This window comes from Scophthalmus maximus, chromosome 17 (genome assembly GCF_022379125.1).
Source record: "Scophthalmus maximus strain ysfricsl-2021 chromosome 17, ASM2237912v1, whole genome shotgun sequence".
NCBI lineage: Eukaryota > Metazoa > Chordata > Actinopteri > Pleuronectiformes > Scophthalmidae > Scophthalmus > Scophthalmus maximus.
In genome coordinates, this window is record NC_061531.1 from 3,027,244 (window position 1) to 3,042,500 (window position 15,257).

The 15,257-nt window shown below is 41.5% G+C and overlaps 2 protein-coding genes across 2 annotated transcripts in view; one reads left to right on the top strand and one right to left on the bottom strand.

Annotated features, from left to right (window-relative positions):
- Positions 1-862: 862 nt before the first annotated feature.
- coil (coilin p80) lies at positions 863-8,531 on the bottom strand. The gene is made up of 7 exons (XM_035615337.2): positions 8,160-8,531; positions 6,591-7,623; positions 5,572-5,661; positions 4,483-4,530; positions 4,280-4,349; positions 3,789-3,877; positions 863-1,347 (listed from the first exon to the last, which is right to left on the bottom strand). The coding sequence occupies exons 1-7, from the start codon at positions 8,408-8,410 to the stop codon at positions 1,300-1,302; spliced, it is 1,629 nt and encodes a 542-aa protein (XP_035471230.2). The 5' UTR covers positions 8,411-8,531; the 3' UTR covers positions 863-1,299.
- Positions 8,532-11,528: 2,997 nt separating this feature from the next.
- The window catches only part of scpep1 (serine carboxypeptidase 1), a 10,117-nt gene continuing 6,388 nt past the window's right edge, over positions 11,529-15,257 (top strand). Inside the window, exons 1-4 of the mRNA XM_035615342.2 lie at positions 11,529-11,684; positions 12,689-12,828; positions 13,726-13,815; positions 14,091-14,246. Of these exons, the coding sequence (XP_035471235.2) occupies positions 11,624-11,684; positions 12,689-12,828; positions 13,726-13,815; positions 14,091-14,246 (447 nt within the window). The 5' untranslated portion in view covers positions 11,529-11,623. The remainder of the gene's footprint in view (positions 11,685-12,688; positions 12,829-13,725; positions 13,816-14,090; positions 14,247-15,257) is intronic.

A 15,257-nucleotide genomic window follows, 5' to 3' on the forward strand; every position in this document is an offset into this window, starting at 1 on the left:
GAGGCATTGCGTCACTAGTCGACAGCTAATTAATAATACAGGTGCGTAACCAACCGCCTTCTCCTTTCCACAACAATGGCGCGTGTTTTCACGGCAGACATTTTGACATGTCACAGCGGGAAATGCGCAGGTGTATATAATTTAAACAATGACTGGGAGAAATCCTTCTAATGATACGAAGAGAAGCCCGTTACCACCAAAATACCCGAAACAAATATTAATGTTAGGAATGACAATGAAAAATTCTCATGTTAAATCAAAATGAAAGCTTCATGTCAATATCATAAATATATGCCAGGCTCTGTGACTGTTAAGAGAAGAAATAACACATTACAAATGAAAAGTTGCATGCATTAGCAGTAAAACTCACCTTGTTCGATTCGGTACAGGAAGAATCAACTACTTGATCTGTAAGACCTGTAGATTATACAGGCTAAAGTAGATAATGTTAGCACTGCAAATGGATATTTCTGTGTTACTGACAGTGTGGGACTGCTGACTTCTTTATTGCTATTCACACTCAATTTTAACATAATTATCTTTCAAATGTGGCCACATGTAAAACTAATCAACAAGTCATTCTGTTGTTGCAATTTTGAATGAAAAACTGAATATTATTGATATGGTTTTTCTGTATGATTTCTTTTCCTTTAGAACTTCTCAAACTTAGTATCATAGATTTAAATTTCCTTTCCATTAAAAATGTTTTATGTATCTCTTGACCTACTGTGACTATTATCCATTTTTAGCATTGCTATCATTTCAGCCTTTTTCCACCCTTTCCTGGTAGAAATTTACTTTCATAAAAGAGAAGCTTTTCATATTGGACTAATAAAATAAGCATTTATCCCGTAGTCAAACATCAGTTTAATGGGAAAACAGTTTATTATGAGATTAATATCTACAGTCACATCACTGTACAAAAGATAAAACCATTATGTCCCATTTCTAAAAAACAACCAGTCATTCCAACTACATATAAAAAACAGAACTTCAAATCTAACCCAGATATAAATGCAGCAAAAAATGCAAAACACATTTCATCACTGTACTTTGCTATGCAATAGTTAGGTGCAAAGGGATAACTGATTTAAAAGCACAGAGAAAATAATATAATAAACCATATTCAAATCCCTTCCATGATCATATCTTTTATCTGTCCTATGGCCTGTGAAGAAGTGACTCCCAATTTGATATATATAGGCACTGCAGTACAAGGTGAGGGGTCCTCAAATATAGTAATTAAAAAAAAGGAAAATCCATCTTGCTGCACCAGGTGAATCTACACTTTTGTCAAATTTAAATGAGCAGCCTTGGTTCCAGCAGGGAGTCCCAGCGTTCAGTCACCTGGGGAAGGGAAGTAAAGACGTTACTTAAACTATGATTCCACTCAATTTAAAACAAGGCAAGAGTGGATATTAACAAATAAATACCACACACAGCACCCAAATGCTGACAGCTTAATCGATCTACATATGCAGCCGTTTTTCTGTCAATCCCACCTTTCTCTTGTTTGGATGAACAATTCAAAAGCGTGGATCACTGGGGAATGGGTTCACTCAAAGTTGAGGAAAGGGGTTAAGGCCTGGGCTCAAAGACAAAAGAGGCTTTGGGTTTAACTGTTTGTGCTGACTCCCTGTGTATTGGCTGTCTTCAGTCAATCATACAGACAGGGACCCAACCCAATATAATGTGAGGACCAGATTTAATTTAATAAGGCAATGAAGTCAGCTTTGGTGACAAAATATGAATCAATGACACACTTGTACAGGTGCTAATAGAAAAAAAATTGGAATTAGAGCTGCAATCGATTCATATACTGGTAATGGACTACTAAATGAATTGCCAACTATTTAAATTTTTTATTTTAAAGATTTATCGGTTCAAATAGTTTTCAAGGAAAAAAAAGTCAAAATTCTATGATTTCAGTTGCTTCAATGTGAATATTTTCTTGTTTCTTTGGTCCCTAATGACAGTAAACCAGATATGTCCAGTTTGTGGACAAAACAAAACACCATCTTGAGGTTTGGGAAACACAATCAACATTTTTCACCCTTTTTATGGACTAAACAACTAATTGATTAATCGCTAAATTAATCAACAGATCAATCGATAATGAAAATAATCTAATAAGAATGTCAAGCTAAATGTATGGATCAATTCCATGAAGGGTTGTTTGTACAGTGAACCTGAAGTGCAAATCACAACAGCAAATCACACAACACGATAGCAATTCACCACAACGAAACAACAGCAACTCACACAGCACGACAGGAATTCACCACAACGCAACAGCAACTCACACAACACAAACGCAAATCACGACAGCAATTCGCCACAACACGACAGAAAATTTCCACAACACAACAGCCAATCGCCACAACACAACAGCCAATCGCAACAACACACTGTGGCAGTTAATGTTCACACCTGTACTTAGAGCTGTCCACCTGTGATCGGATCATGTGAGACAGATGTTAAAGGTATGTACAAGGCCTAAACATGCTGCTGCTCTCCCCCTCACACTGAACACAGCCACATGTGAGCAATTTCACTGACAAATATTACAGATCGTATCATCACAAGAGGAGGTAACAGTCCGACCAAAAAGTTGCTAGCTTTGTCGCTAATACAGGTGACCTAATCCAATGAGAAAATCGTGACGTTGGTAACACTGTAAACAGGAGACTGGTCAAATTTGTATTCAAATGTTGCTAAACTCCCCAAGAACTTCTTTAGGAAAATCACATTAGTACTGGGCATTGGCTCCCTTTGCTCTTAAAACAGCCTCGGTTATTTGAGGCATGAATTCCAAAAGATGCAGGAAACTTTCCTTTTAGAGTGTGCTTCATGTTGACATATTTGCATCACATCATTTCTGCAGATTTATCAGCTGCACATTCATGCTGCCAATCTCCTGCTCTACCACATCCCAAAGATTCTACTGGAGTCACATCCGGTGACTGTGGAGGTCACAGAAGTTCACTTTACTCAGGGTCATGTTCAGGAAACCAGCGTGAGATGACTTTTACTTTGTGACACGCAGCATTGTCCTGATGAAAGTAGCCATTTGAAGATGGTAAACTGTGGCCATAAAGGGATGAACGTAGTTGGCAAGAATTCTCAGATAGACTGTGGTTTCCAGCTGTGGCACGCAGTTGTTTTAAGTGAAAAAGCACTGATTAAACCATTGTATGCTGTGTGCCTAGCACCAAAGAGCAGACAAACAAAGCTAGCAGATAACTGGTGAGCATAGTTAAGCATTTAGCAGCTAAAGAGCCAGACGTTTTACTCCAAATCAACACTTATGTTGCTCCCTGTCTGTTCATTGAGTAAACCGTTTGCTGACTAGGGCTGCAGCTAACAATTATTTTCATTATTGATTTATCTGTTGATTATTTTGTCGATAAGTTGTTTGGTCCATAAAATGGTTTAAAGTATGGATCGTGTTTCCAAAACACCAAGATGATGTTTGTTTTGTCCACACACCAAGGATATTTAGTTAAGTGTCATACAGGAGCAAAGAAACCAGAAAATATTCATATTTAAGAAGCTGAAATCATAGAATTGTAATTTTTTTTCATAAAAAATACTTGAACTGTTGAATTTTTTGCTGCCCCCTAGTGGTCCAAAAAAATCAAAATCAATGGATGCTTAGTGTCACAGAAATTAGACCATCCTTAATTTTACAGTGGACTTTTCCCAACTGGTCTTGGGGGCTGACCCATTTTAGGAATTTCTGTTTTTTAAGTTATTAATTATGTAGAAGCTACATTGCTAAGGCTTACCCAAGCACCTCTGGACACAGCGTACTCTACACTCTCCGAGCCATCGGCGTTCTGATAGACCAGGTCGAACTTCCCAGGCTCTACAGAAGCTGAGAGGGATACAGAAAGTTAAGAGTGATGACAAATCTGAAAAAACAAACATTGGATAATATTGTACAATCTGATCGGTTTCTGCCAAGTCTATTTCGGATAGTTATTTCTCTAAAACATCTTGATAATGTAGGAACTCCATTTAATTAGAACATTTTATCCTCTTTATCACAATACTGTGTATCTATTTTAGGCTCACAGTGTTATTTATCAATGGCAGGAATCACCGCTATTGATAAATAACACCATTCTACTTTTTTTGCAAGGTGTTGAAAGTTTTGGAAGATAAACCAGTCTTTCGCATGATGACTTATCATCTTTGAACTAGGCCTTTTAAAATGCTAACATTAATATTAGTTAACAATAATAGTGTATGTGTCCCGCGGTGAAAGGAACCCTACCTTGGGAGACATGAAGTAGTTCCAGCTCGATCTGTTTGGTGGTTGGGTCAAAGCTCACAATCCTTCCCTCCTACAATGTACAACAACATGGTTGGCTTTGTGATTTCAGCATGAATGCACAATTACTACTAAGATGACCTCTTTGCAACTAGTTGCTGACAATAGTCATTTTAGATCAATGCAGCAAAAATGATTACACCCACCTTGTATTCTGATACCTCTGGTGTATAGTTCTCAGCTAGCTCAAGCAGCTGCAAACACACATGCAAACACACATACAAACACACACACACACACACACACACACGCAAACACAAACAAGGTATTATGTATTGAGTGATTTGTGACTTCACAAAATACACTTTTAGTCAAAGCTCAAGAATTTGTAATCCAAGACTGCACAGTGACGTTTTTCCAAAAATTATTTTTGGGCCATTAGTCAATACCATAACTGAGGAACAGAAGGGGAGATTGTGATCATATTTCCTACAACTTGAATTATTGGCGGGGGCGTAAAACCATGAAGTGGTAATTCCAAGTTAATAATTAAAATATTTAGTTGGCCAGCTACAGTAGTTCACCAACCAACTGCTAACCTGCTAGCCAGCTTTATTTCCTCCAGTGAGTCGTTGAATTGAAGAGGGTAAAATGCTTTCTGAAGAAGCTAGCTTGCTAACAGTTAGCAAGGGAACAATAAATTCATACATTATCAAACATATCATAATCATACATACAGTTATTAAGTAAGTTATACTCCCGACAGAGGAGGTTAAATAAAATTTGATGGTGCAACAAAGCTACTAAGATAGCTAATATAGCTCTCTCCAAAGGTAGGCACTGTCAAAGTTGGTTTTGCTGTTGGCCAATGGCGCAAATTAATTGAGTCAAAATTTGCCTTAGTTGGAATTAATGTGGACAATTTTAACCAATTTCTTGCAGCTCCTCATGTGAATCCACTGATATGAACTCTGCGGCAGGATTTAGCTGGTGATGCCGGGTCATGATCCTGCATATTACTTTATACCTATTTAATCAATTATTCATCCAACATTAAGATATTCAGCAGATATTCCACATTTTGGCTCGAAAAAGGATTTAAACAATTTCCGTTTCATTTTGTCAACCTATATATTACCTATTAATCACCTATGAGCACCAGCAATCTTGTCTGTGCCTTATCGATTACTGTATGAAAGCAGTGGATGGTTGTGCTGTGAATCTGCAGGAATTCACAGTAAGACATTTTGTAAATTAATTTTTTGCGGGATTAAAAATTTAAGTTGTAGGCTTACCTTGAACGCAATCTTCTGCCCCACCTGTGGTGGGGCGGCGAGCAGGGGCATAGTGCTGTAGTCCTGTTTGGGGGCACGGTCTTCTTTATTCTACAGGTCGAGACATGTGGCACCAAGAGATTATCAATCATGATCCTCTTTCTTACACAGTATTTGATAATGGACAGGTAATGCAATGACATTTGTTACATTGGTCAAATTTAATTGTGTTGCCAATAATACAATAACGTGACGGAGGCAGGATTTACGTAAATACCATTATCAGATGTCATTAATGTAATTGTATGTTTGCTGTAGCCCTCCCCCTGAATAGTGATTGTCCAATCATATCTTAGCAACGAGAACCAGGCACAACCTGCCAAACTTTGTATTTCCTCACCAGGTGAAGTTGGAGTAAGAGCAGTCCTTTGAATAAAAATGGTTTGGAGGCCCAGCTAACTATCTCACATCCACAATAGTGAACTAACTTACTTATGAGGCCAGGAAGCATTTAGTTGTTGTTTTTTTAAAGCCCTGTTCAAAGCTGTTACAGTGTTTAATTTCACAACTGTGTGCTGTTTCTTTATTTCTATCTTCTATATGGATTACAAATTGGTGAGGATGCTCATTTCCCGTGTAGCTTTAGCCTCTTTTAGCATGAGATCATGAAAACAGCCATTAAGTACATTTTTAGGACACTTTTTGAAGGCTTCTCTTCTAGCTCCGCGATCATTATAAACTGCATATTTTTTCCACACAAGAACAGAAAGCTTGTGTGGCAACAGTAACTAAGTGGAGACTCGGCTTGGCAAACAAACATTTATGGGAGACAAAAGAATATTGGTGTTGAGGATATAGTTGGTTAAAGGGGCAAATAAGCGATTTTGGAGAAAGCTTATTTGCTCTCTTTCTTGTAGTTGTGATTTTACTGCACTGGCTTGGCCGCGAACTCCCTAGGGTATGGGAGTGTTGAAGTCAAAGTTACAGTGTCCGACAGTAACCACAGACGTATAGATGAATTGGTAGGTGCAGAAACAGACCTGGATGACCACTGACTTGTTGGTCAGGGAATCAGCCTGGTAGCTCGGCTCTTTTGCTCCATTACAGTTGAGTTCCAAGCTGCCAGTGTGACCTCTGATGACCCCTCCACCTTCACCCCTTCCCCTCTCTCCACGACCACCACGCTCAAGTCTTCCCCGGCTGCAGCCTCTCCAGAATGACTGGGCACCCACACCACGCCCCCGCTGCTGCTGCATCGGTTTTCGGATAATCAGCTCGATCTCTTCCTCACTGTCTGAGTCGCAGGGCTTCGCGACTTTGCCGCCAGGAGGCAGGGGTACGATGGCAGCCTGTTTCTGTGCACAGTTTGTGGACTGCGGAACGGATGGAGCCTGTTGAGTTTTTAAGTTGTCCTTTACTCGGCTTTTTGGAGACGTGGAGGTTAAAGGGTTGCATTTTGGTGGCACTTTTACGCTGGGGGCCTCATCAGAGGAAGAGTCTGTATCTGAAGAGGATGACGAGGAAGGGCGTGCTTTCTTCTGGGGGGGTTTGGTGACTGGAGGTGCTTTGGAAGCAGCAGAGGTGGACAACGGTGCTTTGGGAGCTGGTTTTGGGACCAGTGGCTTTTTGGGAGCTTCATCTTCCTCACTTCTGCTACTACTGGAATCCGAAGAGGAGACAGTGGGCTTTTTGCTTTGTGTTTTGGTTGGTTCTGCTTGGGGCTTCTTGGTGCTTTTAACAGGCTGGTCGACACTAGATGAGTTTTTTTTGATAGATGCAGCTGGTTTTGGGGTGGCAACGGGGCTATTTTCCTTTGTCGCCTTCTTCTTCTTCTTCTTCTCTTTGTGCTTTCCTTGTGACTTCTTACTCTCATCACCAGAAGCCTGCTTGGCTACCGCCTCTAGACCCTCCTTGCTCTTTTTTTTCCTCTTTTTTTCCTTCCTTTCCTCGCTCACTCCATTTCCTACTGGCCCATCGTCCTCTGTGGGTCTCTGTCTCTTTCTGCAGTTTCTACTTGCTGTATCTGGACAGCTGCTGTGCCCGTTCACCCGGGCTGCAGTGTCCACTTTCACCCTGGAAAACAGGAACACATCTTTTAAGGACAATTAACAATTTCCCCATTTTCACCTGCAGTCCCTTCGTACCGTCTGACTTTGACGTCATAGATATTGAGCATTTTTCAGTTCACTTACAGAGAGTGAGCTAATTTACAGAAGAGACACAGACACCACTTCTACCAACGCACTTTGAGGGGGAAACCTTTAACTTTAGTAAAAGTGGCTCTATGTTCACCATCCGATGTTCAGCGTACACTAATAAAGATGCGAGTCGGTTAATGACACATGACCCAGCTCAATCAATATTTCATATTGTAGTGGTGTTTTTTCCTGATAGAACTTGTACATGATCATTAAAGCATAAAACAACTGTTAACCCTGAGAGTCCCGCTCCGGCCTCTCATCCACACTTCATAATGTTAGGATCTGCTTCCATCAGCAACAGGACTGAGGACTGAGCTCCATCGAGCTTTACACTCTTCTTTGTCAAAGTGGAGCCCGGAGGAAGGTCACGTGGTGACATCCCACACCGGACGGACAAAGCGCGCGCACCTGACGCTGTCGTTGTCCCGCACCACCAGGATGCGCTCCGTGTGCGGCAGGTAGCAGTCGTCTACGAAGAGGTTCAGGATGCTCCTGGAGCTGAAGTCGAACTTCTCCCGGATGATGCTCTCCAGGTCCGCCACCACGCGGCACGCGTTCAGGTCCACGAGCAGCCAGCACATGCGACAGTCAGAGGCAGCGGGCGGCGGGTAGTCGAAGAACAAACGCACGCGGATGAAACCGTTACTGTTCGCAGCCATGACGGCAACACAACATCCAAACCGCACCGAACCATGCACCAAACGCACCGCCGGTCGATCTGCCCGGAAGCGCGACGGCTAGACTTCCGGACTGATTTTTCAAAATAAGATCATCAAGCCGTAACAACACTATGCACGATTGATACAAGCTGATCCTTCTTCTTCTTCTTCTTCTTCTTCTTCTTCTTCTTCTTCTTGTGGCTTTCCGGCAGACTGGATGCATTGTCTGCCTTGCTGCCTCTCACAGGTCAGATTAGGTAGTATCTCCAGGTATTGTCATTTTTCAGAGGTAATCCTGTTGCACAGTTAAAATCCATGACTGCCTCCACTCACAATTTGATGCTCAGGGGGATTTTGTATATCTCTCAATGTCACGTTCTGCATTCCTATGTGACATAGCGCAGTGTATAACTGTTCTCTTTGATATTTATATTGCAGACAATCCAAAAGTACATGTTGAACAGTTTGTTGCTGTTTGCTGTACCCTACAAAGTCCATCCTCATGCTTGCCCATCTTTGCTAGATCCCATGCAAGTCCACAATGTCCGAGTCTCAGCCTTGTCATTATTACGGAGTGTCTTCTTTCTTTGCCCAGGTAGCACAGTTCTGCCTGTACCCTATCTTTAATTGAAAAATAATGAGGACCCCTCTTCTCATTTCCCCACTGCCTTTGCCACACTGCTGTTATATTTTCCTTTATGACAGACCGGCATTCAAATATCCCATCAATGTCTCTTCAGTGGCATTATAGCTGCCTTGTCTGCTATCTCATTCCCATCCACCCCAACATGGGCAGGCACCCAAAGAAAACCCATCAATCCTCCAGCCTGTCCGATTTCATACAGCAGAACCCTCCATTCCAGAACAAGGTCTGGCCGTCTCCCCGATTGCTTCCTCTCAGATTTCTTAAAACTGAGGCCGAATCTGAACATACGACCGCCCTCCTTGGCCGGACTTCCTCCACCCACTGTAGTGCCCATATTATAGCTATTAGCTCTGTTGTATAAACCGATACCCCCCCAGACAGTCGTTTGAGCTTTACAATATCAAGTTGTGGAATATAAAAAGCAATACCCAACATCCTAGTTTGTGGATCTTCGGAACCATCTGTGTAAATCTGAAGATATGTCTCCCAGTGATTTTATGATTATTCAGAACTGCTTTTCCTGGTTGCTCTTCTTTATATCCCCACACTTTGACAACATATTGCATAGCCAGTGTGTCTCGTCGAATTGACAATGGCATGTCCCCCATCTCAACCAGTAAAGCTGGGGCTAGAGTTGTACAAAGGTCCCCACAACATAATCTCAGAGCCTTAGTCTGCATTACATCAACTTCTTTTTAAATGTGACACAGCTGCTGTTCCATAACATATACAACCACAATCTAGTCTTGACCTTATCATTGCTCTATATACAGTATCATTAGTAGTGTACACCTGACAGCACCCCATGTACTACCTGATAGGGAACCATTACACTTATCACTTTCTCACTTATTTACAACATTATTTATCTGTTTTCCCTATGTTAGCCTCTCATCAAACTGCATTCCCAAGAATTTGGGAATTATGTTTTGAAATATATCATATTTTGATTTATCCACTGAGATCTTAAATCCCCACTTTTCACCCCAGCTAGTTACTTCATTCATGGCTACCTGCATTCGCTCAGTTGTTTTTTTGATATTTCTGCCCCTTTTCCAGATGGTCCCAACATCTGAAAACAAGGAAAGTCCGAAACCAGTCCAAAAACCTAATCTAATATTATAATATCTATAATATTTATCATAACTTTGAATAGTACTGGACTAATCACACTTCCCTGGGGCGTTCCATTATCAACCCTTGTATCATCAGAATAAGCATTTGCAACCCTAACTTGAATGTTCCTGTTCTTCAAAAGATTTTGTGTCCATTTAACTCCAGCATCATAAAGCTTTATAACAAGCCCCTCTTTCCATAGCATATCATGAGCCTTTTCAATATCAAGAAACACCGCCACTAGGGCTTCTTTATTTACCATGGCTTTCTTAAAATCGCTGTCAAAGGAAAGCACTGCATCCATGGTACTTCTCCCTCTATGGAAGCCACTTTTACTGGTGTTAACCATCCCTTCTTCTCTAATTTATACATCAATCTGTCTCCGACCATTCCTTCCATCATTTTACATAGCACTGCTGTTAGTGCAATGGGCCTATAGGATACAAGCGGATCACGGCAAATGTCCTTTCTAAATAATCAGTTAACAAATTTTCAAATAAATCAAAAATCCCTAATTGCTTTACTGATGTTAATACACAAGCAAGGTTACAAGTTATTATGAAAGGTGATTAGGTACATTCTGTAGCCTTTTTAGTGCTGCTTAATACAAAATAATCATTACGTGTAATGCCACACATTGCAGTCTCAGTAGGAAAAAATCATGATGGGCCCTTTAAATGCAGCCGAGATATTTTTATGCATGCTAAGATCCTTTTCCATGTCTTGTTCTAGTAGAATCCCAAGGTGGGCAGGAGAAGCAATCGTAAAACCACTCAAGTCTGTGCACAAACAAACCTAAAACATAAAAGGGCCAGAGGCGGGTACAACTTGGACAGACTGCTTGTACATCACAAGACTTGCTCAAAGTCTTACACCCTACCAATATTGTCTCGATTACAACTAAACCTAGAAATACACTTTGTTGTTTTTTTATAGCCCAACGTCATGAATGTACTAAGGAAAAATATGACATGGGGCTAAACGGTATGACATTACAGTTCTGATCTAAATTGCTGACGATCATAATGGTTTGAACATACATTTTGTTATTTCACAAATGCTGCACTTTTATTTTGAAGGTCAGGCGCTTCGGAGGAAGTCGTCATGTCACCTGACCAATGTCCTGTGTAGCTCATTCACAACACTGCCCTCTGTTGGTGTGGGGGGTAGTCTCTCACTATACAGTTCATCATTCATCCACTTCATTTTATGTATTTATTTATTTGCCAGCGTGGACTCCTTATAATATATGTCAGTATTTTGATCATATTTTACATTTTGATTTATACTTCCTTTCGGTTGACGGCATTTACACAATCGCTCTTTCAGTTTTAAACTGTGTAGCGAGAGAGAGAGGGGGGTTTCGGTCAGCTGACACCGGGTGTGGTCATGTGACTCCTCGAAACAGTAAAGGTGCACGGCCGAGTCGTCGAGACGTTCACACTTCAACAATGGGGCAGACCCAGGCATCCTCCAGGTTGTTGTTCATACTCTCCATCGTCGTCGGTACAGGTATGAACTATGGCCTCAACATGGCGCGTACATGTAGCGGGAAACATTGTGTTCACGTTACTTTTACACCGACTGCATCGTTTTTGTTTTGAGCTCATTCAGTCACACAAAAAAAACTACCTACGCCAAGGGGCCTGGAGAGACTGTGTAGCGGGTGTATTAGCCCCGAGGTGAGGGACACTGGGGCTTTTACTCTCCAAAGCACATAACTTGTCTTACAGTGGACTGTTGCTCTGCGGAGCTGCTCCTCATCCAACCCCGAGGACGCTGGGAGCTGTCAGTCATCGGTGTGAGCATCACACACAGCGTGTCTGTAGCCATGACGACACATTAACCAGGCTTGTAATGCTTCGCGCGAGTGAAGCTTTGTTTGGACACATGGAACCCTGTCTATGCATAATAATTCCTCTTGCTGGGATTGGTCGCCCTGATGGCACAGTCCTGTCCAAGTTAACAGATCATGCTCTAAGTCGTGATATTTCTTAGTTTCTTTTACATTTTAAAACTGGACGTAATGTATAGTGTGTGTCCTCTGAACTTGTTTTTTTTATCAGCATTTCAGTTGATACAGTTACATTTACCTCTGTTGGAATACAGTCATTAACAGCTGTTGAGCAAACTAGACATAAAAAAAAAATGTATACGACTCAGTTTAGACCCCAACGCTATTTCAACTGCAAATCAGCTGTTGATTTGTCGGACCATGAGGTTACAATCACAGATCTATAAACGTGTGTATCAGTTTAGTCTATATTTTCACCTTCTGCTGCCAGCAGCACTTTACCCTCCATCAGCTAAATTAGCTGAATACATATATTTAAAAATGTGAGTCGTGCAAACGGTGGGTTTCAAGCACAACCATTCAGGAAATGTTGTTGACCAATATGTACTCGGGCTCTTTGCCGACTCAACAGTTTGTTAATGCCATGTTGGTCAACTATGTTCCGCCTGTATTGTTTGCTATGTAACAAACGCTGAAGCTGATTTAACTGAATCCTATGCAGGGCTCGCCGTCCCGCTGGCAGACAAAGAAGCCTGGAGCTATGTGGAGGTGAGAGACGGGGCCCACATGTTCTGGTGGCTTTACTATGCCGACAGCCCGTCTGCTGGATACACGGACCTGCCTCTGGTCATGTGGCTGCAGGTAGGACATGGTTGGCTCCACTGACTTTTCTACTTCACTTAAAAGTTAAAGCACCACGCCAGTCTTTGTGCATGTTTTTCTTTTTCTTTTTTACTTTTTGACCGAATGACGAACAGCAGTGATGCTTCGTTTCTTTAACTGCAGAAGAGGAACCAAGTAATGACTCGGTTAGGGGCCACCAACCTTCCAAAAGTAAAAAAAGAAAAAGGAACCAGTCATCATGGTAAAGGATTAGCTGAAATCTTGCAGTGGATAAAATAGAATTTTTATTCAACATGAAATGCATTGAGTTTTCCCTGGGAAATTGAACATGACAGTTCTATGCTGAAGTTTGTCCACCCGTGGGTAAATGATGTATTTAGTTGGAAGTGAAAAGAAGTAAATACAGCTTCTCCAGCAAAACGGGCCCGTTTTTGCCTTTCTTCAAATGTCAGTGTTGCTTTTTATCTTCTGAACTTACAATAAACAGTAATTGTAGCTTGTACAAAAGTTTGAACACATTCTACTCGTAAAACTTCATGGTGTCATCAGGCCATAATTGATTCATCAGGACTTGTAAGACAGAAAAGAGTTTTCAGCTGATGCCAATTCCAAGGCTGATACTTTCATTTTTTTTGACGTGAAAATGAAGCTCATTGATCCGTTCAAAGCCGGATAGACTATGAAGTTATCAATTTCTACATTCAAAATGTCATCAAGAAACAGAAGTTATGGGGAAACTGTGGAATTGAATACAAGATCCGGAAGTTGAATATGAAAACTGCATGTGTGCTGGGCTGAGAGGAAAAAATAAAACCCCTAATATGACTTCTTTTTACTTCAAAAAATCAATTTTTGCAGGGGTGGCCAAACTTTTGCTTACAGCTGTATGTATATTTGCCATGTTTGTTTCTTCAGGGTGGACCAGGAGGATCCGGGAGTGGCTTTGGGAACTTTGAGGAGATTGGCCCTTTGAACAGGAACCAGGAGCCCAGGAAGACGAGCTGGGTAAGATGGTTGCATTCAAGATCTTAAAGTAACTGGCCGTTTGTGTAGTGATCATAAGACAGTTTTTGGAACATTGTAGAGCTCAAATCACCAATGTAACCTGGGACTTTTGTTTTGAAATCCTTTAACGCGCATCTTCCAAATAATGATTCCCTCCGCTACTTGAAAGTCTTGTATTGACCTCAGGCGTTATGAGTGTTCCAAATAAAATCTATTAAATAGTTGAAATGTACATGATATATTGTGTGTGTGTATGTGTGTGTTGGCTATTTCAGGTGCAGGCAGCGAGCGTATTGTTTGTAGACAATCCCGTGGGCACTGGCTTCAGCTACACTGAGCGGCCTGATGGCTACGCCACCGATGTGGCCACGGTGGCCTCAGACATGCTGGTGCTGCTCAAACACTTCTTCGGCGAGAGGGCCGAGTTCCAGGTATGTTCGCCGTTTGATCCACTGCAGTGCGACGTTCTGGCTTTCCACAGGAGTCCGACCGAGCATGTTGGCTCTGGTACATTTTTTTTTTTTTCTCACAGGAGGCCTGAGACCCCCAGATACTTAACGGCACAAGCCAGGGAACCATTTTTTAGTGACAATATCTGGTTTCGCCAACATTATGGAGCTCGAGCCTAAAAGTATAAACACTTGAGACTGAGAATGCTCAAAGCACAGCGAACGAATCCAACTACAAATCTTCCTGTTTGATGCTCGTCCAAATCCCCTTTCTAACTTGGCTGGTGTGTTGCTGACGACCCAAGGACTTGCAGTGTCGACTGACCTACTTTTGATGGGCAAGTCTTGCAAAAATGGAAAATGTTGTCCTAAAACGATCTACATAAACCCTTCACAACCATCCAGCTGACGGGGGTTCTACGCCATCACATCGATGACACCACAGCTTGTTGCTTTGTGAGATTGTAAATGGGACAGGCACATTTTAGTGAGCCCTGCATTAGTTGTGCTAACTCTTCAAACTGTCCATCTTTGGTGCGACTTGTGTTGTGAATGATTTGATCACTGTACTCAGTTCAGTATTGTTTAGTATTACTCATGGTATGTTCAATTAGAATACAGTCTTAAACAAAAGTATATGAAAGCAACAACATTTTGTAAAGTTGTGCAGTATTAGTTGACACTAGCCATCAACAGTGGTCTTACGTTTCACCCTTTTTCCTTTTTGTAGGAATTCGAAACTGAGTGCATCATGGGAATTAAAAAACGACAACCTCTAAAGAGGTCACAGATTGAAGGTGGCCATAGTATAACCATGATTCCCGCCAAACAACAGAAACACTCAGCAGTCTGTCACTTTTACATCCTGGAAAAGCCTCGTCTTTGCCTAAGTGTGTTCTCAGTGTTCACCACGTTCTTGGTACATACTCACAAATCAGCGACAGTCGATATTTGAATAGAAACCAATGACGGGGAATATCCTGTGAAAAGGAA